The 27,972-nt window shown below is 40.5% G+C and overlaps 1 protein-coding gene across 2 annotated transcripts in view; it reads left to right on the top strand.

Moving 5' to 3' along the window:
* The window catches only part of HPSE2 (heparanase 2 (inactive)), a 752,987-nt gene that overhangs the window by 592,779 nt on the left and 132,236 nt on the right, over positions 1-27,972 (top strand). For both annotated transcript variants that reach the window (XM_024253747.3, XM_024253744.3), the window contains 2 exons: positions 226-332; positions 5,950-6,064. In XM_024253747.3, the coding sequence (XP_024109515.3) occupies positions 226-332; positions 5,950-6,064 (222 nt within the window). The remainder of the gene's footprint in view (positions 1-225; positions 333-5,949; positions 6,065-27,972) is intronic.

Raw genomic sequence — 27,972 nt, 5'->3', positions numbered from 1 at the left:
GGGAAAAATGATAATTTCTTTAAGTGGATACGTGTCAATGTTAATGCATTTTGGTTTGTGAATGCCAACTCACTGAAATGGGTGCATCATCATAAAAAAGCACAAATCATGACCCCCTGAAAACAGGAAATCAGATCAACTTCCTTAAGGGAATGTGTGTTTCTTCTCATGTGGGAATAGCTTTTAAAACCTCATTATCCCCTTCTGCTTTTGTTGTGTAAATAGGTGGTTAATACATACACTCCAGGAAAGAAGATTTGGCTTGAAGGTGTGGTGACCACCTCAGCTGGAGGCACAAACAATCTATCCGATTCCTATGCTGCAGGATTCTTGTGAGTAACACTTGCAAGTTCACACTCAGGGGCTTTCAGGAGGGAAGGACAGTGAACTGGTATTGCTGATTATTCTGCCCATCCTACGGGTGAGGCATGTTTCCCATTGAAAGTTCATTTCATTCATTCGTGTATGTCTTAAACCATTCAACAATGACCAACACCTTCTCTAGATATTAAAATGTCAGGCACAGGCATCAGAGCAAAGATTATAGTAAGTAATAGTAGTACCAGTAATCATTATAGTAATAACAGCTTTATTGAATGTCTAAAGTTCAAAACACAGTGTAAACAACATACATTTTCTAAGCCAATTTTCACTATAGTCTTGGGAGATAGGTAACAATAAGGCATGGTATTTTCCCTCCAGAAAAAAATATGATTGGTGGAACTGGGATAGGAGATAACTACATTGTAAAGCTGTAGGAGGTAAGTGCCGTAGTAATCATACTTTTAATGATACGGTGCTTACCGCTGTCTGAAGTGCTTTATTTATATTTCATAATTTAACAACCAATGAAATCGATGCTACTGCTTTTATAACAATTTAGTGAAATAGATGCTGTTATTATCCCATTTACAGATGAGAAAACTGAAAAAGGTGAAGTAACTTATCCAAGATCACTCATTTAGTTAGTGGCACAGCTTGGACTCAAACCCAGGCAGTTTGCTTCAGAGTACAGCTTCTTTACCACTGCAGTAGAGCACCTGCCTTTCTGCCTCACATTGTCTGTCTACAAAAGAAAAATGACAGACATGCAAAGGAATAAAGAATTTCTGTGACTGGGAGTATCAGGAAGGACTTCATGGAGGAAGTGGTATTTGAGTGAAGCATAGTAGGATTACTCTAATTTCTATAGGTGGGAGTCATGGTGATGGCAGAGGAGAGCCTTCTAGGCCCAAGAAACATTATGATCAAAGGCACAGAGGAGCAGAGAATGACTGATGTGACTAAAGCCTTGTTATCTGCGAGGATGCAATGAGGACTGAGACTCAGGAAAGGGTTTACCACCAAATTACAGAAGGTCTTAAAAACCCGGTAGAGGAAGTGAGGACTTGTTCTATATTCAGAGCAAGCCATTGAAGATTGTGAAGGAGAAAGAGAGAGAGAGACAGAGAGAGAGACAGAGAGACAGAGAGAAAATCTGGAGAATCTGACTTGTGTTTTAAAACTTTGACTTTGTCAATGGTATTCACAAAAGTTGGGAAGGAATAGGAAAATGAGTTTGAAGGCTACTACAGTTGTCTGGAGAATGACTTAAGCCAGAAGCATAAGGGCCTCTCATTAGCCTGCCAGTGTCATGTGGCAGGGACAAATCCCTCAGGATCACTAAGTAAGTGACTTGTTCCTGCTCCAGTACAGTCCTGTGGCCTTGGATTTTTGACTGAGCAATGTCCTCCTAAGAACCATAGCTTTGCCCTCAGCTATGTGTTTTGCTACTAACAGCTGTTCTTAATCATGCAGCTTCCGTTCCCCTGTATAGAGGCAGCTTCTTTAATACATTAATGAAGGACAAATCAGGCCAGTCAAGTGGATTGCCTTTACAGATGGAGTTCTGGCAAACACAGATGAAGAAAATGAGTCAGTGTAATTCATAGTGATACCTTGGGTCTTCCATTTCTGTGTCCTCAGCATCTAACATTGTATAGCACAGACATTGTCAGCAAGCATGGTTCAAATGCATGAAGTGGAGTGACTCACCTTTGATATAGTGTCATTAAGAATCTTCTTTCAAAAGTACACTCCCAGCCAGACACTGTGGCTCACGCCTGTAATCCCAGCACTTTGGGAGGCCAAAGTGGACAGATCACTTGAGGTCAGGAGTTTGAGACCAGCCTGGCCAACATGGTGAAACCCCATCTTTACTAAACATACAAAACTTAGCCGGGTGTGGTGGCATGCGCCTGTAGTCCCAGCTACTTGGGAGGCTGAGGCAGGAGAATTGCTTGAATCTGGGTAGCAGAGGTTGCAGTGAGCTGAGACTGCATTCCAGCCTGGGCAACAGAGCAAGACTCCGTCCCTCCCCCACGCCCCGCCAAAAAAACTCCACAAAAGTACACTCCCACTCTCCACTGGCTTGATATGAGACCTGTTGAAAGAGTGAGAAGCCAGGGAATCAATGCTGCAGGGACCCCCTTGGAATCAGCAGAGGAATGGCATTTGCTCAGTACTCAATATAGGACGCTGCTGCAGGGCCCAGCAAGCAGCCCAGTTGTACTGAGTGGTTTTGTGAGCATTCTTCCCTTTAGGGAATGATATGAAATGAGAAATACTGCAGACCTTCATGGAGGAAGTTGGAAAAGAGAACTGCCTTTTCATGAGCATCAGCCAAATAGCCATAGATCCCTACAGTCACTTTGCAGAACACGGATCAACATAGTTGTTTATATTCCGGTTGTAATTCAGATATCCAATGCTTAGTTGACGTAGATCTGATGAAAACTAGTTTATTCTGCTCCCGATCTCTCGTACCTCTTTGTCACCCATTTGGTCTCAACTCCACTGACAGCACCCAGCAATGTGCCCTTTGAGTCCAGTTCTCCAAGGGGCATAAATTGCTTCCTGTTGGGGGTGGGGGAGTAGGGGAGCAGTAAAGCATTCTAGGAAGCTCTAGGAGGCTAGCAAGAAATTGAAAAGAAGGCATTTTTCCAGCCTTTTTGAAATGTCAATATATCACATAACTCTGAGTTCACCAGGACATATACGTGCATGTATGCATAAATTGGGATTCTCTGCTACCAAGTGTTCAAAAGTAGGGTTTCCCAGCTAGGGCTTTGAGATTCTTTGGCGGACCACAAATACTCTTGGCATGCTGCTGTGTCTCAAGCACTTAATAGTGTCTGGTATATAGTAGATATTTACCTTTAGTGGAGTGGACAATAATGGCAGGGTAGCATCTTTGGTTAGATATACCAGTCGTTTTATCAACTGTCTGTAGCTAAGCATAGAAAGGAGCCTGGGAAGACCATTGCTTTCCCTCTCTGAAGGATCTTGTTATTATAGGAAGAAGATGAAGATAACTTTCATATTAACCATTCTATTCCTAAAGCCATGGGAAAGCAGTAGTTTTGGTTCTAGGCATTTTTGAATGCTCCAGATCTTGCATGTGCATATAGGGGTGTAGGTTTGCAGGGAGAATGCATATTCTTAATTTCTTAAATATCTTCCTATACACTAGTAAAAACATCAGGTTTATGAATTGATATTTATTTGTTGTGTATATACTCTATGCAGGTCACTAAGCTAAGCTCTGTAGAGGTCAAAAGTAGAAATTTGATATGATTCTTTTAAAGGTGTATACACAGGCATCTACATGGTCACACGAGCGTTTTTTAATATCTTCTCAATTCTGAAAACAATGCCTAGCATTTAGCATTGACTAATGTTATTGAATAAATAATGAATGAGTAAACAAGTGGGATCTTTTCACATATAAAAATACCAAGATAGAGCCCTGTATTGACATGAAGATGCTGCTAGATGGAGGGACTCACATATGTGATTATGTGTTTCTTCATTGTTTTGTTTCTTCCTTCATTTGACAAGCATAGGGATGGAAAGTTGAATAAGACAATTTGCTTTTAAAATACTTGTTAGATATAGACCCTATTGTATTTGTGCCATTTCAATATAGAAAGAACACTACTTAGGAGGCGTTAGCCCACAATTCATGTTATAGTTCTACCACAGGACAGCCTTTGACAAGGTATTTCATAGTATGTCTCAGTGGCTAAAGGAAAAGCTAAACCTGTTATCTTGATTTTATAGGATTACTAAATTAATAAAAATTATGAAGGCAAGTAGCTTGCTTAGCCATGTCGTGTTCCAAAAGTAATTTCAATTCCCTGGGTCACAATGTTCCAATGTGAAGAACAACAACAAAAATGATTCTACTATATTACAGTCAGATTTCCCTTTTGATTTAAAACTTTTGTGTTTTGCTTTGCTTTTTGTTTTGTTTTGTTTTAGTTTTATAACTCTAATTGTCAGTAAATATTTGTTAGTTTTTTTGAGAATAAAATATAATTGTAAATGTAAAAAACATTTGAATATAGGAATAATATTTATTCACAATATAAAAATTAGCAATGCTCTTTATTCCAGCAAGGAAAAAACTTAATTCTTCAAGTCACGGGTTTGGAGCTCCATATGGTTTCAGATTTGGGAAATCATAACTATGCGTAATTTTCCCCAGTGTGCTGAATGGTGATTCTCAAAGTTCCGAGAATCTAATTTTATCCAGACAGATTTCAAGTCAACAGAGTTTTGAGTACCTGCGGTGTGCCAGGAATGGTGATGGGTGTTTGGGGTACAAGTTCAGACATTGTGTCTATGCTTGATGAACTGAGAACTGACAGAGGAAAGGCAGAGAAATAAGTTAAGTGATTCTTTCTGTGGACTTTCTGAGGCTATGAATAAGAGATCTGGGGAAGTACAGAGGAAGGTACCACTGTTGGCTGGGGCAGCAGAGTTTAGAATAAAATGACACTTGATTTGGAGATTAATATATGAGAAGAAATTTGCCAGATGAAAAGGGGTAGGTTCAAAGAAGAGTAGAAGGGAATTCTAAGCAGAAGTTAAAACATGTATAAGGACTTGGGTAAGTGTGAGAAAGCAATGTGTATTTGGGTAGCCAAGAGTAGTTTCATGTGTCTTGGAGCCTGTGGGAAATGGGGTCTAGGGTGAGAGAAGATGGGGAAGAGGTGACAGATAAAGCTGGACACACATATGTTTAGGACAAGTTGTGAAATGCCTTATCTTTCATATAGAGAAGACTGAATCTCTAAGTCACATTTATTCTATGTATTATTACAAGTAGAAATTTCCCTAAGTTTCAGAAGTAGGAAGAGAAAGAGAAGCCCAAATGAATGCATGAATGTGTAAATAATGAAGGCAGAGTCAGCAGTGTTGGAAGAACCAAGAGGGCAGTATTTTTGAAGGATGGCATGCCCTGGAAAATGGGTGTTTGGCATAGTAGGATAGATGATAAGTATGTGAACAGTGCAGGTCCTCCACTGCAAAATATGTGTGATGGTAGCATACTTGAATCCCTGAATAGTTACTTATAGTGCCAAGGAAAATTATTATTGCATTGACTACTGACAGTGATATACGAGGGTTGCTAATGACTAGACTATATTTGCATAGGTCATAGGAGTATATGAGTTAGAGTTCTGTTAAAGGTACATGTTCGGGGACAGGGTATAAGCAGGGGCGTTTGAGGGATGGAATGCAAAATGTGCACTCTTCTGTAATTGTATGTCCTCTGGCCAGGAGGGATATTAGGCTTATAAATGGCTAGGGTGTTCATTTGTTAGTATTTCAGGAATAAAAAGTTAAGTCATTAACAACAAACTATTTAATGATCAAGGGCGGTTCATTTTACTCCCCTAGACCTCTGTTTCTTTTTCTATCAAATGAAGAGGTTGGATTTGATAATCTCTAAAATATATTACAGCTGTGAACTTAATGCTTAAAATAACCCTCTTTAAAGTACTAGGTAAATTTGGTGACTGGAGATTGGTGTATATGTGTATATAGTAGCCAATCTCTATAGAGCTTGTTATATGCCATTTTAAAAATATATTGATGTAGCTCTTTTTCTCTGCCTTTTAGATGGTTGAACACTTTAGGAATGCTGGCCAATCAGGGCATTGATGTTGTGATACGGCACTCATTTTTTGACCATGGATACAATCACCTCGTGGACCAGAATTTTAACCCGTTACCAGTAAGTGTGGGATGAAGATTCCCAATTCCTTTTCCATATCATTCAGTTCTGTTGATCATGCCTTGTTCCATACTAGGAGAATATTTTTCCTCTTGCTGTTACCAGTTAATTTCATTCATTGAACAGAAACATTCTTGTCTTTGTTCCCTTGATCCATTTCACAGACTTTTGGCTTCAACACACACACACACACACACACACACATCTGTTCACTCACTCACTTTTATATATACACATACATATGTATGTGCAGTATGCAATATACATATATTCATTTATATATGTTTGTATATTTATTACTATTGTTTTAACAATCCAGGCCGGGCACGGTGGCTCACGCCTGTAACCCCAGCACTTTGGGAGGCCAAGGCGGGCAGATCACGAGGTCAGGAGATCGAGACCATCCTGGCTAACATGGTGAAACCCCATCTCCACTAAAAATACAAAAAATTAGCCGGGTGTGATGGCGGGCGCCTGTGGTCCCAGCTACTTGGGAGGCTGAAGCAGGAGAATGGCGTGAACCCGAGAGGCAGAGCTTGCAGTGAGCCAAGATGGCGCCACTGCACTCCAGCCTGGGCGACTGAGCGAGACTCCGTCTCAAAAAAAAAAAAAAACAATCCTTGTGCAGTTGAGATTCCCCATCTACTTGTGGCCTGTTTGAACTCTGCTTGAGAGTGAATTTTGCCCGATTGTTTTATTTTAATGCTAATAGGAGACATTAGTTAACATCAAATGCAACATGTTGAAAGCAGATGGGGGAGTGTTATCCAAGATCAGACACACTAGGAACCCATCTCTTGAGGAGTGGCTGAAGTGCAATTACAGTTAGATGATGAGCCCTGTGTGACAATGAGGGGATTTACCAAGAGCGTCAACTTCTCTAGGAAAGAAAAGGAAAGAGAAGAATAAACTAGAAGGGCAAAAGCAGAAATATGGGTTTGTCTAGTCACCTTATTGGCCAATCAGAGAAATTCCACGGCCCAGAAAAGCTACGCTTATCAGAAATATCACACGGGTTATCCTTTATCACAGAAGTCATGGTCATGACAAAAGATCAGACTGCTCTCATCAAGTCATAGAATTTCAGAGCTGGGATCCCTCCTTGAGATGATCCAATTCCACCTCATTTAACTGAGGGACTGCTAGCTAGGGGAGGGGCAAGGAGGTGGGATATGTAGGGCTAGCCCTGGAACCTGTTCCTGTGCCCTGGTTCAGTGCTCTTTCTACAGAACTACTTGTTGCCCTGGGGCCCACAATAAACAAACCCAAACTGGAACCAGTGAGCATTCCTACCACTTGCCTCTCTGCCTATTTCTACCAGTCCCTCCATTCCCCAAGCCCTGAGCCAGAAAGCTTCCAAGCCCGGAGCAGAGAACAGCTCAGCACCCACAGCACCCACAGCACCAGTTCCACCTCTCAATTACAACCAAGTAATTGTTGTATCACTTGGTGTACATGACTCCGAAAGTCCAATTAAATCACAAAGAGTAAAACTAGCATAGTTGCTTACATTTGCTGGACTAGCGTACCTCTCCCAAGATACATGTGTGGGAAACTGGGGTGGAAAGGGGTAAAAGAGAGTTTTCAGTATGGAACCACAGAGGATTGTTTTGTTTTGTTTTTGCAGAAATAAAACAATTAGAAAAGTATCTATGAAATGTAAGCACTAAACAAATATAATGGCACACAGAAATAAATATTTATTGAACATCAGGCACTGGAGAGGACTAGTAATAGATAAGTGAATCAACAAATAAGAGAGCACTGCTTGGGCCCTTTAGGGTACATGTGCAGGAAAGGCTTCTCTGAGAAGGTGACATGTAAGCCAAGAGCCAATGACAGTAAAGAGCCAGCTATGCAGATTTCACAAAAGAACTTTCCAGGCCAGGGAAGAAACTAACGCAAAAGCTCCAAGGCAGGAACAAACTTGGCACGTTTGAGGAAACACAAGAACACTAGGGTGACCAGGGCATGATGAGGAAGGGGGAGAAGTTGGAAATGAGGTAGGCAGGAGTCATATCACCTAGGGCTTTGTAAGCTGAAAGGAGTTGACTTGTAAATAGTATGAAAAGCCATTGGAAGGCCTAATTAGGGAAGTAACCTACCTGATCTAACTTACATTTTAAACAGATCACCTTGGCATAATTAACGCATCAAATGTTAGTTATAAAAGATGCAGATAATAATTAACAATGTACAGATCATTTTCATAAATGGCATCTACAGTGCTCTGAACACTTCCCTCTGTCCTTCTTTTTCCTTTCTTTCCTTTTTTCCTTTATTCCTTTCATCACTCATTCAAATTTCATTCACTCTTCTTGATCATGTACTATGTGCTGATTGCTATTCCTGGCAATGGGCCACTGTGGGGAACCAAAAAGACAAGGTTGCTGAACTCTTGGAGTTTACAATGTAGTGAACTGTACTGAGAAATGGAAAATAAATAAACATAAATCAGAGAATTGCAATTTGTTATAATTGCTCTGAAAAGAACCTGGTGAGATGAATATGACTATTTATACTTATTTTGCTAAAGAGAAACTAAGGTTCTGTGACATTATTGAGTGACTTATCCAAGGTCAGACGAGTAGTAAGAAAGCTGGAACTCAGAGTTTTCCAGTTCTAAATTGTGTTTTCTTTTCACTGGACTACACTATTTCTTATGGTAGCCTCTTTGATGTCTTTGCTGTGTCTGAGGCCAACATTGCCTTAGAATTGAGTCTGGAAATGAAAACAGGCATGTTGGGAAATTGGAGAGAAGAAAACAGGCTGGAAAAAGATGGTCTTTGGGAGACTAGACAGGCTTCATTTCCAGAGTTGGACAAACTTGGATTCCATATCAACCCTCTTGGACATTTGCATGGCCATCTGTAAGTTAAGGATGTCAGTCCTCATGGCTTTGTCCTCCTCAAATAAGAGTTGCTGCCAGTGACTTTCTTTAAAAGCATGGCACAAAAACCTCAGTTGATACATGGTGGAGCAGAGCTCATAGAAGTTCATAGGAAGAGAAAACAAGTTCCACTGATTCAGCACAAAGACTCAAATGATCTGGGCAGCTGTATTTCTGGAAACACCAAGCTGTAATACAGAAACTGTATGTAAAAGCACTTAAAAAGGTAGCAGGCTTTCTTTTTATCTTTCTTTGCACTAATAAATTCTGCACCTTATAAGTAGAGAACTTGGCAGCTGGGAGAGTGTGTCCTAAGTCTCCCCTGGAAGGAATTTACAAGGCTAGACCAGAACACCAATCTGACACACATTGCCAGCAGGCCCCTGGAATGTGTAATGGAGACAGACCTGGGAATGGTACTGGTTGCCACTTCAGAGAGTTGTGCAATTGATAACTAAACACTGCCAATAAAAACTTGTGGATTTTACATTGTGATTAAATCTTCAAGAGAGTTTGTTAAGCGCTTAGGGGATTAGTGAGTTGCATTTTGCCTCCCAAAACCAGTGCTTTTGAATAAATTCAGAAAAAGTGAGCATCCTGGCCTTATGGCTCTTCAACCCATATCCCATATTACCCCTCCCCCTGCCCAGTCAACTTTAATCCCAGTTTGTGGCATTCTAGCCTAGCTCTGGCAGGACCATTTCAACAGCCCCAATCTAAGGTAAGAGAGAATATGAGGATAGCTCTTTAGAAGAGAAACTTGTCCTTAGAAAAGATCATTTTCAAATATACCACATGTTCTTCATGGTTATTCCTCCAGAAAAGTGCCACCCACCTCCTACTATGACATTTTCCTTCTCCTGGGAGGAGAATATTTAGTTCAGCCATGCTTCATCACTCAACTCCCACTCCCTTCCCCTGGCCCCCCCAACACTGGGAAAGTGGGGACGTGTGAGTCTCCACAGCTGGTCAGTCAGTCATGGGCTCCCTTGGGAGTAGGCGATGTTTGTGCAGAAGAGATCTGCACATTTGATGGACATAGTCCAGACCCCACCAGTCATGGGCATTTCTCCTCAGAGAGGGTTTTGGAATTTAGCTTGCTGCTTTTTTTAAGAGCTTGATTTACAGAGCTTTCAGGGAAAGGAATGGTGAATTACTAGTCGACATCTTCTTAACTCCCACACCAGGCTGTCTTCACACAATTCAATTCACAAAGCATGGACACCTCAGTTGTGTCTGGCTTCGTGCTTGACATTCTAGGGACATGCACATAAATTCATCTGTGGAACTAATAATCTGATGTGTGTTTGTGGGACTACAATTTAGTCCTCTATTTGGAATAAAATAAAAAGCTAGATCACATTGGATTGCCTTTTCCACAGTGGGCACAGTGGTATGGAAATTTACTGCCAGCATGCTTTTTTGCCTACTTTCCCTGATGAATAATATACATTCAGTTCAGCCCAGTGCACACTTATTGAGTGCCTGCTGTGCACATTGTTCTGGAATATAGTCATTGGTCATGGATTGGAGTACAATTCACTGTCTATGGTGAGATTGAACCTGTGGTTGCAGTTCCCATAGCAACGTGCTCTGAGCCAAGCCATCGCTGTTCAGATATCATTTGACCATCAGAAGGAAACTCTGACTCTTACTGGTGCCTGCCTAGCACAGTTGATGAGCCTATCACAAGATCCTAGATGCTCCATCCTTGTTTCCCTCCAAAGTGTTAGAGACAATGCCCAGTATGCACCGCCAAGCCATGGTGTGGACACAGGGCTTAAATCTCTCCCTGTGTAGAGCGAGGACACCCAGTTACAAACCCATGTTCCATTGATGCTGGATTGATACAAGAACAACACCTGAGGCCAGGCACAGTGGCTCACGCCTGTAATCCCAACACTTTGGGAGGCCAAGGTGGGCGGATCACGAGGTCAGGAGATTGAGACCATCCTGGCTAACATAGTGAAACCCCGTCTCTAGTAAAAATACAAAAAACTAGCCAGGCATGGTGGCGGGCGCCTGTAATCCTAGCTGCTTGGGAGGCTGAGGCAGAAGAATCACTTGAACCTTGGAGGTGGAGGTTGCAGTGAGCCGAGATCGTGCCACTGCACTCCAGCCTGGGCAACAGAGTGAGACTCTGTCTCAAAAAAAAAAAAGAAGAAGAAGAAGAACACCACCTAATTAGAAGGCATCATAGGAAATAGCAGGAGCCTGGAACTATGGTAAGATTCATGAGTTCTAGTCCTAGCTCTGCCGTTAATTAGATGTGTATCTTGGTATTCCAGTTTTCCCTTCACTTAAATTGGAATAAAAATGCCACCTCTACCTCCAGAAGTTACTGTTACAATCTTTGAGAAAATTAGGTATAAAAACAGGATTCTGATTTGGTATATATACATACATGTAGAAAATTACAGAAGGGACTACCTCGAAATGTTAAAAGTGGTTTTCTTTGGGTGGTAAGATTGCAGGCAGTTTTTATTTTCTTACATGAATTTTTTGTATGTAAAATTGCTACAATCAGCATTATTGCTTTTAAGATCTTAAAGAAGTCCTATTTTTCAAAGAAAAAAGAGTATTTCAAAAGGATTGTGTTTAAATAGCTATGCAAATGTTCACTTATTATTCATGTTTCACTTATTCATAAACACTTATTACATTCCTGCTATGTGCTAGATACTATGCTAGACACTAGAGACACTGTCCTGCCCTCAAGGAGCTTACAGTAGAGATAGAGAGATAGACAAGTTAGCAGGGACTATAACAGAAGCCCTATAGTGTATTAGAAGAGGAGTACAGAAGTCATACTGGGTGGAGGGCAGGCATGGGGCATCAAGGAAGGCTTTCTGGAGGAAACAATGCCTGAGCTGAATCTTTAAAAAGGGCCAGTTAGCTATAGGAAGAAGAGTTTGGTGTCTGGGGAGGAGCTTCCAAACAGAAGCAGTAGTATATTTAAGGTTCAGAGGCATTAATTTTCCAGTGAGTCATGTTAGATGGATTAGGAAAAATTAAGAAAACTTTTCCCATTGCTGTCCAGTGGCCACACAGGGTGTATGAAAATTAAAGAATTTCAAAGCTACAGACCTGGAGGTGGTAGGGCGGGGGAGGCACAAAACCCAGCCAAACCAGCCTGTGACCTGTTTCTTGGTGAAGCCGCCTTTCTCTTTCTTTTCTTTCCCGTGGGAGCCATCAGGAGGATGAAAGAAGCAGAGTGTACCTGTTTAGGGGTAGCTGTGATGTGAAACCCAATGCTTCCATTAGGGGCCCTGACAAAGACTTCACCATGTGCAGCCTTCCTTTGTGGGAACCTGCGGCTGCTGAGAGAAGGGCATCCTTGGCTGCAGGATCAATCACTGAGACTCAGGCTGGCTCCACGTCAGTGGCCAAAGTGCCTGGGCTGCATGCCCAGGGAACATGACTTGCTTCTTTTCTCCTCTGTGTCTTTAAACCCTGGCTGCTCAAATCAGAGCCTGTGCTCTGCACTATCTGACAGGAAGGCAGTTTTTTTGCCCCTAATGCTTTCACTTAGACGCTTCTCTGATTTTCTACTAGGAGTTCTCCTCCCTTGCTTATTTATCAGCCTGAGCGGTGTGCACAGGATGTCGGCAACAACACTAGCAGTTGTAACAGCTCATGCCGATGCAAGCCCCCTTGGGAAACAGAAAGCGCTCTAGACCTAAAATCAGAAGGTGCAAGCTCAAAATGCACACCACAATTTTCTAGTTACATGAGTCTTCATTTCTTCCTCTGTGAAATGGGGCTAACTGTGCTGGTGTTAGAGACAGGGAAGTATTTGAATGTACTGCTTAAAAGTATTGGCTTTGGAATCTGACTGACCTGAGTTTCAAAACCAGCTCTACCACTTACTAGCTATATGTCCTTGGATTTATAAGCATCAATAAACATCAATTTCCTCTCATAAAATGGAGACAGTAATAGTGTCTACCTCAGAGGGTTGTTGGAAAGATTAAACGAGCCAATGCATATGTATCTTTTACCACATAGTAAATACTCAATAAATGTTAATCACTATTATTATTTATAAAGTCACTTTGTTAAAATTCTGTAAGTCACAATAATTATCATTAATAACCTGAATATAACTGTGGTAAGATAATAAACATTTGATATCAAATATATATTTGATATGCATTTGATATATATTTGATGCATTTGATACCAAATATACATTTGACATATAGTTGATATACATTTGATATTTAGATATCTGGAAATCAATTCAAGCAATGATGACTAAAAGATAAAAAGTAGATTTTTTGGTAAAAGTAATTTAACTTTTTATAATTTTCTAGCAACTTAACTAGAAAATGAGAAGAACAAAAAAGGAAAACTATGATTCCTTCACTTGAGAGGAATTGACTGCAATAGTTAAAGACAAACTAAAAATTACATTTTATTTCCCTCCGGAGAAGATGCTGGCAACCTTTCCCAGTGAAGGCAATTAAGGCAGTAACCAGGGTACAATACTAGCCCCAACACCTTCATTTGGTATTTATAAATGGCCCAATAAGCCCTGGAAACCATGATATGTCACATCAAAGTGCTAATGACAGCACATTATGTGAATCACTGAGAAGCAACAATTGAAAATCCCACTCTGCCATCAGCCATTTATATTGTTCCCAGATTGCAATACTGAGGGATTACAGCTACAGCAAATTGTGTGGCCTCCTAAATCAATTAGGGAGAAGAAGCAATTATAGTCTTGCTGCACTTGAGTTTAGGAACATGATTTGCCATCCTGGAAGCAACGTGCAGACAGTGAGGAGCAAGGTCAGCTCTGGAATGAGAAGAACTGCACTCACCTAACCTCATCAGCTCACTGAAAACACTAAACAATTATCTAAAAATGACCTGAGAAGAAAGAGAGGGAGGGAGGGAGGGAGGGAGGGAGGGAGGAAGAAAAAAGAAAGAAGGAAGAGGAAAAAAAGAAATGTACTTTGGTAGGTTGGAAGGCAGTTTTGTGAATGCCACAATATGACAAATTTAAGAATATTTCATCTTAAAGACTATATTTGCAAACATTAAGGGCACAACGATGTCTGGTTGTGACCTGTAAGAACCAAAAAATAAGCCGCTGATAGAACCAATATAATACATTATGTTTTTTTCTAACTCAATTACGGTTTTGTGCTTGTTTAAATAAAAGCAAAAGTCTTTATTAAAAAATAGAACAAATAAAAATAAATTCTGCTTTTTCTTATTTAAATGTACTACACTATAACATTTTTAAAAAAAAAATCTGTCAGTCATTAGATACCTCACTTACTAACTTTCAACTATTATCAGTCTCTGCTTATTTCATCCTTGATTCGGTTTTAAGCATTGAAAGGATTCAATAGAACACACCATTTTTACTTACCCTAAATTTGATGGCAGAAGACCTGCCTTCTATTCTAAAATTCACCCTCGTCTTGTTGTGACAATCCTTATAGCCTTTCTTTGTTAGAGCAGTGGTTCTCAAGCCTGGCTGAACATTATAGTCACCTAGGGAGCTTCTTAAAAATACCTGTGCTTAGGCACCAACCCCAGAGATTCCTGTCAAGTTGATCTGTAGAGGATCCCAGGTGTTGATATTTTTTTTAAAGTCCAAGTGATTCTAATGTGAAGCCAGAATTGAGAACTGTATTAGAGGTTTACGTTGCCCTGATTAAATTATTAACTACCTTTTTATTTTTCTCTACTCCTCTGTACTCAACTCTTGCTTCAATTTTTGAGATATTAACAAAATATTTAGTACTGTCTATCATTCATTCATTTGACAACTATTTATTGAGTACCTAATATGTGCCAGACACTTCTAGATTCTGATGAAATGGAGGTGAAGGGGAAAGACAAGATCCCTGTTCTCACTGGAGGTTACAGTCTAGAAGGGGAGACTAAAAATAAACAAGTAAACTAACAATTAATTACAAAATTCCGAATGCTGTGTAGGAAGCAGTTGCTAAGTTGAATAAGGAGGAGAGGCTTCTTTAGAAAGTGTGGCTAAGGGGGTCTTCACTGAAGAGGCAGCCATTAGAGAGGCTGGTGGAAGAGCAGAGCATCGCTCAACAGGAACAGCATCTGCAAAGGCTGCAGTGGGGGAAAGACGCTCAGTCACACATCAGAGGTCACACAGTGTCTCTAAGACCAACCTGAGGTATGGTCCACCCACAGCCAGGCACAGAGGCAGGCAGCACTGCTCAGCAAAGTTTAGCTCAAGCTCCCTGCACCTGATGCTCTATCCTGCCCTTGCCACCAGCACTTGGCAAACTTCATTGCTTCCTGTTTATTGCCCTTTATACAAATAATAGTGGTGTATCTCACTGCCTGGCCCTTTATCTGGGATCCCCGACTGAACTTAGTGCCTAGAGTTTCCCTGTCACTGGCCCAACCATCCGCATTTACACTCTCTGTCACCTGTCATCAGACTTTGAAATGAGAATGGCAGAACATTTGGTGGTTTATTATACTATTCCGTTTTTTAGTATCTTTACAAATTTCACCGATAATTCTTTTTAATATCTTTGTTCAAGAACCTTATGACATACACAAAAACAAAGCACAGTTTTAGTTTCTGTAGAACATAAAAAATAATGTTAGATTCCTTCTCTCCATGTTTACAATCTGTGTTGGGTGGCATAAAGCCTTGGAGAGAGAGTTAATAGATGATGGATGTGTATGTTAAAGTCTGTCTTGTTCACTCATTATCCCCGGAGCCTAACATAAGGTGTCTTGCATAGGAAGTACTCGATAAATACTTGTGAAAATAAGAGAGGGAGGAAGGGATCCAAATGATCAGTAGACAATAGGTTTTTTAGATGTCTGAGGTAGGAGATATTACTACTGGCTGGAAGGGAGGAGCTAAAGGGAAGACTTGGAAAGACTGTGCAACAAGACGTCATTGGCAGACATTTGTAATATTAGTTACCCAAATAATACATGTTCCTGAGAAGGCTCCTTACCCCAGGGCACCACAATGAGATGACAGCAGGAAGGAAGGAAGGCCTTGGGATAGAAGGCTCACCTCCTGGAAGACCAGGAGTTCTGGATCTGATTCCACATTCTGACACCAACTCACTCATTGTAGGGCACTGGGCGCTCTGTATCTGTCTCTAATGTAGAGGTTGAATTGGACAATCTGAGGTTCCCTTCAGCTCTGAAGTTTTCTGATTCATTTCAATATGTTATTTCCATACCACTATCTTCAGATGGACCTCCCAGCTGAACCTAAATTAATAAAATCTTTTAAAATAAAACTGCACTGCTTCCCTTTGAAACCATTCAGGAAATAAAGCTTTTTTCTTCAAGGCTCCTGTAGCCCTGTTGTAGTACTTATGACTGTCTTTTGTTATTAGAATTGTTGGGGTCCATCTACTACTAAATTCTCAGTCATTATTGTTTCAATTATTTCTTCGATTCCTTTCTCTTTCTTCTCCTTCTAGTTTGTTACACCTTTTGTAGTTGTCCCACAGTCCTCAGATATGCTGCCCTGTTTTAATCAGTCTTTATTCACTTTGCTGTTCAATTTGGGAGATTTCTATTGATATATCCTCAAATTCAGAGATTATTTCCTCAGCCATGTCCAGTCTACTAATAATCTTATCAAGGGCATTCTTCATTTGTGTTATAGTATTTCTGATCTCTAGCATTTTTTTTTTTTAGTTCTTTCTTAGGATATCCATCTCTCTGCTTGCATTGCTCATCTGCTTTTGCATGCTATTTGCTTTGTCCATTAGAGCCTTTAGCATATTAATAATAGCTGTTTTTAATTCCTGTTCAGATAATTTCAGCATCCCTGCCATGTCTAATGTTTGCTCTGTTTCTTCAAACTGTGTTTTTTGCCTTTAAGTGTGCCTTGTAATTTATCTGGATAGCTGTGATGTATCAGGTAAAAAGAACAATTGTAAATAAGCCTTTAGTAATATGGTGGTAAGGTATCGGGGGAGAGGAAGCATCCTGTAGTCCTATGATTAGGTCTCAGAGTTTTTGTGAGCCTGTGCCTTTGGACTGTGAACTTCATAAGTGTTTTTCAGTATTTTTCTTCCCCCTTTTGGTGGAACAGGATGGCTAGAGTGGGCTGGAGTTGGTATTTCCCTTCTCCTGCATGGAAGGCTAGAGCTGACTGGAGTTGGGTATTTCCTTTCACTTAGGTCAGTTAGGCTCTGATAATACCCCAACAGGTTAGGCTATGGTTAACTAGTTTCTCCTGAGGGCAGAACTTGTTAAGAACAGAGGCCAAGCACGGTGGCTTACACCTGTAATCCCAGCACTTTGGGAGGCCAAGGTAGGCAGATCACGAGGTCAGGAGATGGAGACCATCCTGCCCAACATGGTGAAACCCCGTTTCTACTAAAATACAAAAAATTAGCCTGGCATGGTGGTGTGTGCCTGTAGTCCCAGCTACTCAGGAGGCTGTGGCAGGAGAATTGTTTGAACCCGGGAGGCGGAGGTTGCACTAAACCAAGATCGAGCCACTGTACTCCAGCCTGGCAGCAGAGCAAGACTCTGTCAACAAAAAAAAAAAAAAAAAACAGAGTCCTCTGGCATATTTCAAAATAGTTCCTTTCCCCTTGCCCCTACTGAAAGCGTGAAGAATTTTTGCCCAGTATTTGCTGTGAGATCCTGGTTGAGCTCCTGGAGGTAAAACTCACAAAAATGTGGGGGTTCTCCCAATGACTGAGTTCCCCGGAAGTTGCAAACTCTCAAACTTGTCCACACTGAGCCTCCAGCACAGTCACAGTTCAGGTTGTCTGCTGCAGTATGCCATGACTCCCTGTATTTGTCTGTCTGTCTGTCTCTCCAATTTTGGGGGCAGTGGTTTGCCCTGTGTCCTCACCTCTCTAATGGATCCAAGAAAAATTGTTGATTTTTCAGACTGTTCAGCTTTTTATTTATTGTTCAGAAGGAATGGTGACTTCTAAACTCCTCATATATGGAACTGGAAACCAGAAGTCCAATAATCTGTGTGTTGTCTTTTTATTTTCTTGATGGTGTCCTTTTAAGCACAAAAGGTTTTAATTTTGATGAACTCTAATTTATCTATTTTTTGGTCATTTGTACTTTTGGTGTTCAATTCAAGGCCACAAAGGTCTACTCCTATTTTTTCTTCTAAGAATTTGTATAGTTTTAGCTCTCCTATCTTTAGGTATTTGGTCCATTTGAGTTAATTTTTGTACATGATATGAGGTAGAGATTCAACATCATTCTTTTGCATGTAGATACAGTTGTCCCAATACCATTTGTTGAAAAGACTATTCTTTTCCCACTGAATTGTCTTGGCACTTTTATTGAAAACTAAGTGACCATAGATATAAGGGTTTATTTCTGGACTTTCAATTTTATTCCATAGATCTTTATGTCTACCTTTATACATATATGTATATGTACAGTAATCAAGAGATTATGGCCAATAACATAATCTCTTGATTACTGTAGCTTTGTATTAAACTTTGAAATTGGAAAGTGTGAGTGAGTGCAAAAATGAATATGTTCTTTTTCAAGACTGGTTTAGTTACTACTTTCAGTTTTGAGTGGTGTGACAGCTGCTCACAGCTCAACTAAATGAATTTCCAATGTTTTCAGCCCTTCCAAAGCCCCATGTCAGGTGGTAAGTTCATAATTACTGACATCATCTATTTCAGCTTTCAATAAGCACAACCACATTGCATTTGGGTTAGGATCACAGGGCTTGCTATCCCATTGTCATAATAAACATCCTTTCCCTCACCCTCCTTGGGAAAGTGACCAACAGCCAAGGTACCATTTTGGTGGCTTGTTTCAATCCTATCACTGTTTGCCTCCAAATAATTAGTTCTACTTTTGTTCATTAAAAATAGGACACTGGGGAATCCTTACTCCTCAGCATCACTCACTATTTTGGTAAGAGCATTTACTACCAGCTCCTGGGAATTCTTATATCCCCAACCCAACCTGCAAAGCCTCTGTCCTTCCTCTTTCAGAAAGTCATGTCACTGTTGGCATCCCATCCTCGTCACTATAGCTGTCAAGAACTGTGAAGGGCCTGAGAGTTACCCTATTTGCAAGCTAACAAGTTTGCCTTTGCTGCTTCAAGCCCAAGTCTTCTAGGTCAGAAACAGAAGACTTTATATACTCAGCAAGCATCGTTAGCATATTTGCGTCGGTTTCCCTGGCCACCGAGTCCCATAGGAACAACGCAGTGGGCCCAAATTTATGCTACACGTGCAGTGGGTCTAAGCTGCAGCTGAGGAGTTCAGGCCAAAAGTCTAGCACTTTTTAGGCTATCAGCAAACATTGTGGAAGCAGCAAACAAGCCAATATTCCTCCCCGCAGGGGTGGGCAATTATATGGTAGTCATGCTGTGGTCATTTTGACAACTTAGTTGCCTGTGTAAGTAGCTACAGAAACTACTTTTTATCAGAAGACATAAGTCTTGCAGTCTGGCACACTCATCAAGAACATGCAGAGATAATCAGGGTTTGTAGTCAACTACTTCTCCCAATAATCCATCCCTCAGCCCTACATGTTCTTGGCTGAACTCAGATTTACACTGAGTATGCCACTCCATCAGCCACTCTGATTAATCTGATGGATGGAGGCTGGGACCAAATTTGTTCCATTTTTCTCACATAGTATAATGGTTAATTGTATGTGTCAACTTGGCTAGGCCATGTTACCCAGATATTTGGTCAAACATTATTCTAGATATTTTATGAAGATATTCTTTAGATGAGATTGATATTTAAATCAGTAGACTTTGAGTAAAGCAGATTACCCTCCATAATGTGGATGGGCTTCATCCAATCAGTTGAAGACCTTAATAGAGAAAAGACTGGTCCTCCCTGAACAGCAACAACAAAAATTCTGCCAGCAGACTGCCTTCAGGCTTGAACTGCAACCTCAGCTCTTCCCTGGGTCTCCATCCTGCCAGCAGCCTACCCTACAGATTTTGGACTTCCCAGCATCCATAATTACATGAGCCATTTACTTAAAATCAATCAGTCTGTTTCTCTCTCTCTCTCTCTCACTCTTTTTCTCTCTCTCTCTCTCTCTCTGTATATATGTGTGTGTGTATATATATATAAAATATGTATATTATATATCTGTGTATATCTACACACACACACACTTGTGTATATATACATACATGTGTATGTATGTATGTGTGTATATATGTTTTTTGTGTGTGTATATATACATATATATCCTATTGGTATAGGTTCTGTTTCTCTGGAGAACCATGACTAATACATACAGTATTTAATTAAGGACTTATATGAAATACTGAGCATATGACATTGCAGTTAATCTGTTCATCTCTTTTTTTCCTCCTTCTCCATGAGGAGGAGAAACATTTGAGTTGAAAGTGACTGAAATCTGACGTGCAGAGACTTTGTTTTTAGTAATCTGTGTCCTCCTCATACACAGTAGGTACTCAATAAAAGTTTGATGAATGAAAGAGGAACTAAGTGTGTAAGTGTATGATTGGATTTCTTCAACATTTATAATTGCCTTCCCCAACAACTCCTTTAAATAAAACTCAAGCTATCTTTCAAAGTTTATCTCAAAGACCACCAACTCTTTCTTGACGCTTTTCTTGAATTATCCTAAGTGAATGTTTTCTCTTCTGCTTCCAAAACTCATTAACATGTTATCTGTATCCTTTTATGCATGTAGTATATATGGTATTACCTACAGGTATTTATAGTCATTTGTAAACTTGTCATTATTTCCCTTCCTAGAATATAAGCTCCTTGAGGGTAGGGACTTGGTATACTTTTCCTGTATTTCCTCTAGCAAGCAGTACACATCCATACCTAACATACACTAAAAAATTATTTGCTGAATTGGGCTGTCTCAAATCAGGTAGAAAATCACTGAGTAGAAAATCTTTGCCTATATTTCCTCTAGCAAGCAGTACACATCCATACCTAACATACACTAAAAAATTATTTGCTGAATTGGGCTGTCTCAAATCAGGTAGAAAATCACTGAGTAGAAAATCTTTGCCTATATTTCCTCTAGCAAGCAGTACACATCCATACCTAACATACACTAAAAAATTATTTGCTGAATTGGACTGTCTCAAACCAGAGTAGAAAATCACTGGTGCAAATGTGCTAATTACCCACAGCTGGTCTTAAAGGTGTTTTGGTTATTAGTTAGCAGCTCAGATTCCCTTTAGGAAACATGACCTTTTTGCTAATGATCACTTTAACCACTGCACATCAATGTAATGACTGGTTGCCTTTAAAATTAGCCAGTGAAGAAGGCTGGGAGTATAGTAGCAAGATGGCAGAATAGGACTTTCCAGAGCTTGTCTCCCTGCAGAAACATACATTTGAACCACAACAATTATGTGTGAAAATACCTTCACAAGAGCTAAGGAAGCCAGGTTAAATATCATAGCACCTAGGTAGAGCACAGAAATAAGACACATTGAACCTCTTCAATATGGAAGGAAGAACAGTTTTATACTACTCCTCCAACCCTAGGCAGCATAGCATTGAAAGAGACACCCTGCACTTGGGGGAAGGAGAGGGAAGTGAACACCAGACTTTGCTTCAGACCCTCAACACCAGGACTGCCCCCATGTAAACTGCCCCAGTAAAACTGAGCACTGGTCAAGCCCCCTTGGGACCAGACTCCAGGCCAGTACCTACAGACTGAGTCTCCAAACCCACCCTGCACCAGGCAAGACCCCACAGCCCCAGGCTCCAGGCCTGCCCCAGTATTGGACTGGCCCTAGTGGTCCTGGGCTTCAGGCCCACCCCGAAAGGCCAGATCAGGCCAGTACCAGCAGACACAGTATCCAAACCACCCCTGCAGCCTTAGCCATCAGGATAGCACCCTTTAATTCAGCCTTCAGGCTGGCCCGTGGATACAGACTCTAGACCCGTCTAGCACCAGGTCAGCTCCTGTGGCCTCAGGCTGCAGGACTACCCCAGAACCAGGATGACACATCTAGCCTTAGGCACCAGGCTGACACCCATGGACACAGAATCTAGGCATGCCCGGTGCCAAGCCAGTCCCTTTGTCCTATCCTTCAGGTCAACCTCTGTGCCCCCAAGCTCCAGCAGACCCAAGGTTTAGACCATTCTCAGTAGATCCCAGTGCTGGCTGGACCAGTCCCCATGGACCCAGGCTTCAGGACCACCTCTGTGGACCCAGGATCCATGCTGGCCCCCATGGCCTGAGGACCCAGGTCACCCCTCACAGACCTAGTTTCCAAGCCAGCACCTATACACCCAATCTCCAAGCCAACCCCAGTGGACCCAGGCTTCAGGCCAGTCCCCATAGCCCTAGGCACCAGCCAGTACCCATGATCGCAGGCTCTATACCAGCCCTTATAGACCCAGGCTCCATGTCTGCTTCATCACTGGCTAGCCCCAGTATCCAGGTCAGTCCTGATGACACCAGACTCCAGTTAACCTAAGGTCAAGACCCACCTGAGTAGATCCCAGTGCCAGACCAGCCCCTGTGGGCCTAGGACCCAGGTCTGCCTCCACAGACTCAGGCTTCAAGCCTGTCCCAGCACCAGGTCAGTCACTGTGGACCAGGACACAGACCCATCTTCCATGAGCTCAGGCTTCAGACACAACCCTGTGGACCCAGGTATCAGACCCATTCCAGCACCTGGCTGGTCCCAGAAGACTCAGGCTCAAGGCCCACACCAGCACCAAGTCAACCTCTATGGACCCAGTCTTAGACTGGATGTCATGGATACAGGCTCCAGGTTCATCCCCACAGATACAGGCTCCAGGCCTGCCCTAATTGACCCAATTAATAAGTCTACCACAGTGGATCCAGGATCCAGGCCCAGCCCTGAGGACTTATACACCAGGCCTGCTAACCTGACCCAGGCACCAGGTCAGCCTGCCCAAAGACTCCAGCAGCAAGCCCACCTATGGACCACTCCAGACAACCTGTCCAGAATCTCCAGATGGGCTGACTGGTAAAGCCACTCTGCAGCAAATGGAATAAGTCCCTACTTCTTCAAAATGTGCAGATATCAACCTAAGGCAACAGGTAACATATAAAAACAAGGTGACATACCACCAAAAGAACACAATAAGACAAGTTGTTTGAAAATATACAGTCAGAGGTGGAAAAAATAAAAAAAAAGAATGAAAGGGAATGAAGAAAGCATATAGGATCCATGGGACAGAATCAAAAGAGCAGTTTTTTTTTTTTTTTTTTTTTTGAGATGGAGTCTCACTCTGTCACCCAGGCTGCAGTGCAGTGGCATGATCTTGGCTCACTGCAACCTCCACCTCCCAGGTTCACACCATTCTCCTGCCTCAGCTTCCTGAGTAGCTTGGATTACAGGTGCGCACCACCGTGCCCGGCTAATTTTTGTGTTTTCAGTAGAGATGGGGTCTCACCATGTTGGCCAAGCTGGTCTCAAACTCCTGACCTCAAATGCCCTCCTCAGCCCCCCATGGTGCTGGGATTACAGGTGTGAGTCACTGCATGCGGCTGAGCAATTTTTTTTTTTTTCTTGAGACAGAGTCTTACTCTGTAGCCCAGGCTGGAGTGCAGTGGCACAATCTTGGCTCACTGCAACCTCCACCTCCTGGGTTCAAACGATTCTTCTGCTTCAGCCTCCCAAGTAGCTGGGACTACAGGCACATGCCACCACACCTGGTTATTTATTTATTTATTTATTTATTTATTTATTTATTTATATTTAGTAGAAACAGGGTTTCATCATGTTGACCAGGCTGGTCTCAAACTCCTGAGCTCAGGCAATCCGCCCACCTTGGCCTCCCAAAGTGCTGGTGTTACAGGCGTGAGCCATGGCACGTGGCCACAAATTTTTTAATTGTAGAAGTTCAAGGGGGAGCAAAGGGACAAAGGAATCGAAATTTTACTTAAAGAAATAACAGCAGAAAACATTCCTCATCCAAATCTGGGAAAAGATATAAATATCCAAGTACAGGAAGGCCAAAGGTCTCTGATATTGTTTGGCTGTGTCCCCACCCAAATCTCGTATTGTAGTTCCCATAATCCCCATGTGTTGTGGGAGGGACCTGGTGGGAGGTAATTGAATCATGGGGGCAGTTTCCCCCATGCTATTCTCATGATAGTGAGTAAGTTCTCATGAGAGCTGATGGTTTTATAAGGGGCTTTCCCCCCTTTTGCTTGGCACTTCTCCTTGCTGCCACCATGTAAAGAAGGATGTGTTTGTTTCCCCTTCCTCCATGATTGTAAGTTTTCTGAGGCCTCTCCACTCATGCTGAACTGTGAGTCAATTAAACCTCTTTCCTTTATAAATTACCAAGTCTTGGGTATGTCTTTATTAAAAGTATAAGAACGAATTAATGCAGTCTTCAATCAGATTCACCCCACACAAGACTACACTAAGACATGTTATAATTAAATTGTCAAAAATCAAAGACAAAAAGTAGATATTGAAAGCAGCAAGAAAAAAGAAGCAAATCACATATAAGGGAGTTCCAGTAAGGGTAGCAGCAGACTTCTCAGCAGAAACATTACAGGCCAGGAGACAGTGAGATGATACCTTCAAAGTGCTGAAGAAATAAAAGCAACAAAAACCTGCTAACCAAGAATACTTTACCCAGGAAAGTTGCACTTCAGAAATAAATGAAAGATAGACTTTCCTAGAGAAACAAAAGCTAAGGGAGTTCATTACCACTAGACCTGCCTTACCAAAAATGCTAAAGGGATGCTTCAAGCTGAAAAAAAAAGGATACTAATTAGTAACATGAAAACATAGGATAAAAGTCACTGGTAAAAGTAAATACAGAGTCAAGTTCAGAATACTTTAATACTGTAATGGTGTTGTGTAAACCATTTATATCTTTAAAATGAAGATTAAAAAAACAAAACTAAAAATAACAATAGCAACAATAAATGGTTAGGGGATACACAATATAAAAATATTTAAATTGTTATATCAAAATTATAAAATGTGGGAGCAGAGAGTAAAAGTGTAGTTTTTTTGTGATCAAAGTTTATTTGTTCTAATACCAAAGCCAGATAAGGTCACTAAAAAAGAAAGGAAAATGTAGGCCAATATTCCTGATGAATATAGATGCAAAAGTCACCTAAAAAATACTGGCAAACCAAATTCAACAGCACATTAAAAGGATTATTTATCATGATCAACTGGGATTTATCCCAGGGATGCAAGGATGGTTCAACGTGCATAAATCTATAAAGGTGATACACTACGTTAACAATATGAAGGACAAAAAACATATAATCATTTCAATAGATGTAGAAAAAGCATATGACAAAACTCGACGTTGTTTAATAATGAAAACTCTCAACAATTAGGTATACAAAGAGTGTATCGCAAAACAATAGAGTCCATATATGACAAACCCATGGAGCTAACATTATACTCCATGGTGAAAAGTTGAAAGCTTTTCCTCTAAGATCAGGAAAAAGGCAAGAATGTTCACTCTCACCATTTCTACTCAACATAGTATTGGAAGTCCTAGCCAGGGCAGTTAAGCAAGAGAAAGAAAGCAAAAGCATCCAAATTGGAAAATAATAAGTTAAATTGTTCCTTTTTGCAGATGACATGATCTTATATAAGGAAATCCTAAAGACTCCACAAAAAAAACCATTAGAACTAATAAATTGATTCAGTAAAATTACAGGATATAAAACCAATATATAAAAATAGTAGCATTTTAATATACTAACAAGGAACTATCTGAAAAAGAAATCAAGAAAATAATCTCATTTGGCCGGGTGTTGTGGCTCACGCCTGTAATCCCAGCACTTTGGGAGGCTGAGGCAGGTGGATCACGAGGTCAGGAGATTGAGACCATCCTGGCTAACACAGTGAAACCCCATCTCTGCTAAAAATACAAAAAAATTAGCCAGATGTGGTGGCAGGCACCTGTAGTCCCAGCTACTCGGGAGGCTGAGGCAGGAGAATGGCCTGAACCTGAGAGGTGGAGCTTGCAGTGAACTGAGATTGTGCCCCTGCACTCCAGCCTGGGTGACACAGAGAGACTCCGTCTCAAAAAAAAGAAAATAATATCATTTGTAATAGCTAAAGAAATACTTAGGAATAAATTTAACCAAGGAGGTAAAAGACCTATATCCTGAAAACTATAAAACATTGATGAAAAAAATTGAAGAAGACACAAATAAATGGAAAGATCTCTTGTGTTCATGGATTGGAAGAATTAAATGTTCATACTACCCAAAGTGATGTGCAGATTTAATGCAATCTCTATCAAAATTCCAGTGATCTCTATGGAAATAGAATACACAATTCTAAAATTCATACAGAACCACAAAAGACCTCAAATAGCCAAAGCAGTTTTGCACAAAAAGAACGAAGCTGAAGACATCACACTACCTGACTTCAAAATATACTTTAAAGCTATAGTAATCAAAACAACATGGTACTGGCATAAAAACAGACACACAGAACAGAACAGAGAGCCCAGAAATAAATCCATGCACTTGTAGTCAATCGATTTTTGACAAAGATATGACAAACACACAATGGAAAAGGACAGACTCTTTCATAAATAGTATTGGGAAAACTGGGTTTCCACATGCAAAAGAATGATGATAGACTTTTATCTCATACCATATTAAAAAAAAACTCAGAGTGGATTAAAGACTTAAATTTGAGACCTGAAACTACAAAACTACTAGAAGAAAATATAGGGGGAAAGCTCCATGACATTAGTCTCGGCAATCATTTTTGTTTTTGTTTTTCTTTGGATATGACCCCCAAAGCACAGGCAACAAAACAAAAATAAACATATAGGACTAAATCAAAGTAAAAAGCTTCTGCACAGCACAGGAAACAACCAACATAGGCAATAGACAACCTATGCAATAGGAGAAAATATTTTCAAACTATACATCTGATATGGGCTAATATTCAAAATCTATAAGGAACTCAATAACAAGTAAACAAATAGTCTGATTTAAAAATGGGCAAAACACCTGAATAGACATTTCTCAAAAGAAGATATACAAATGGCCAACAGATGTGTGAAAAAAATGCTCAACATCACTCATCATCAGAGAAACGCAAATTAAAACCACAATGAGATACCACTTCATGCTTATTAGAATGACTAATACAAAAAGATGAAAGAAGTGTTGGTGAGGATGTAGAAAAAAGAACACCCTTTGCACACTGTTGGTGGGAATGTAAATTAGTACAGTCATTATTGGAAAACAGTATGGAGGTTTCTCAAAATAATAAAAATAAGCTACCATATGACCCAGAAATCTTGCTGGTAGATATATATCCAAAGGAAATGAAATCAATACGTTGAAGAGATATCTGCCCTTCCATGATCATTGCAGCATTACTTACAATAGCCAAGATATGGAAACAATCTTAAGTGTCCATCAACAGATGAATGGATAAATAAAATGTGGTATGTATACACAATAGAATACTACTCAGCCTTAAAAAGAAGGGAATCCTGTCATTTGAGAAACATGGATGAACTTGGAGGAGGACATTATGGTAAGTGAAATAAGCTAGGCACACAAAGACAAATACCACATGATGGCATTTATATGGAAAATAATAAGTTAAATTGTTCCTTTTTGCAGATGACATGATCTTATATAAGGAAATCCTAAAGACTCCACTAAAAAAACCATTAGAACTAATAAACTTATTCAGATATATAGATATATATCTGAATTGATATTTGGATATATATCTAATAAATTGAATCTTAAAAAGTTAAATTCATAGGAGCAGAGAGTATAATGGTGTATATCATGGGCTTGTGGTGGGGAAGGGGAGGTGGGGTAGGGAAATGTTAGTCAAAGGATACAAAATGTCAATTCCATAAGAGGAATAATTTTAAGTTATCTATGTACAATGTGGCAGATCTAGTCAATAAAAATGTATTCTTGAAAATCACTAAGAATATATTTAAGCATTCTCACCACAAAAAATGAAAAGTATGTGAGCTAATACATATGTTAATTAGCTTGATTTAGCTGTTTCACAATATATACATATTTCAAAACATGTTGCACACCAAAAATATATGTATAATTTTTA

The sequence above is a fragment of the Pongo abelii genome, chromosome 8, assembly GCF_028885655.2.
Source record: "Pongo abelii isolate AG06213 chromosome 8, NHGRI_mPonAbe1-v2.0_pri, whole genome shotgun sequence".
In the NCBI taxonomy this organism is placed as follows: domain Eukaryota; kingdom Metazoa; phylum Chordata; class Mammalia; order Primates; family Hominidae; genus Pongo; species Pongo abelii.
Note: the sequence above shows the minus strand (reverse complement) of the source record. Positions and strands in the feature narration are given on the sequence as shown.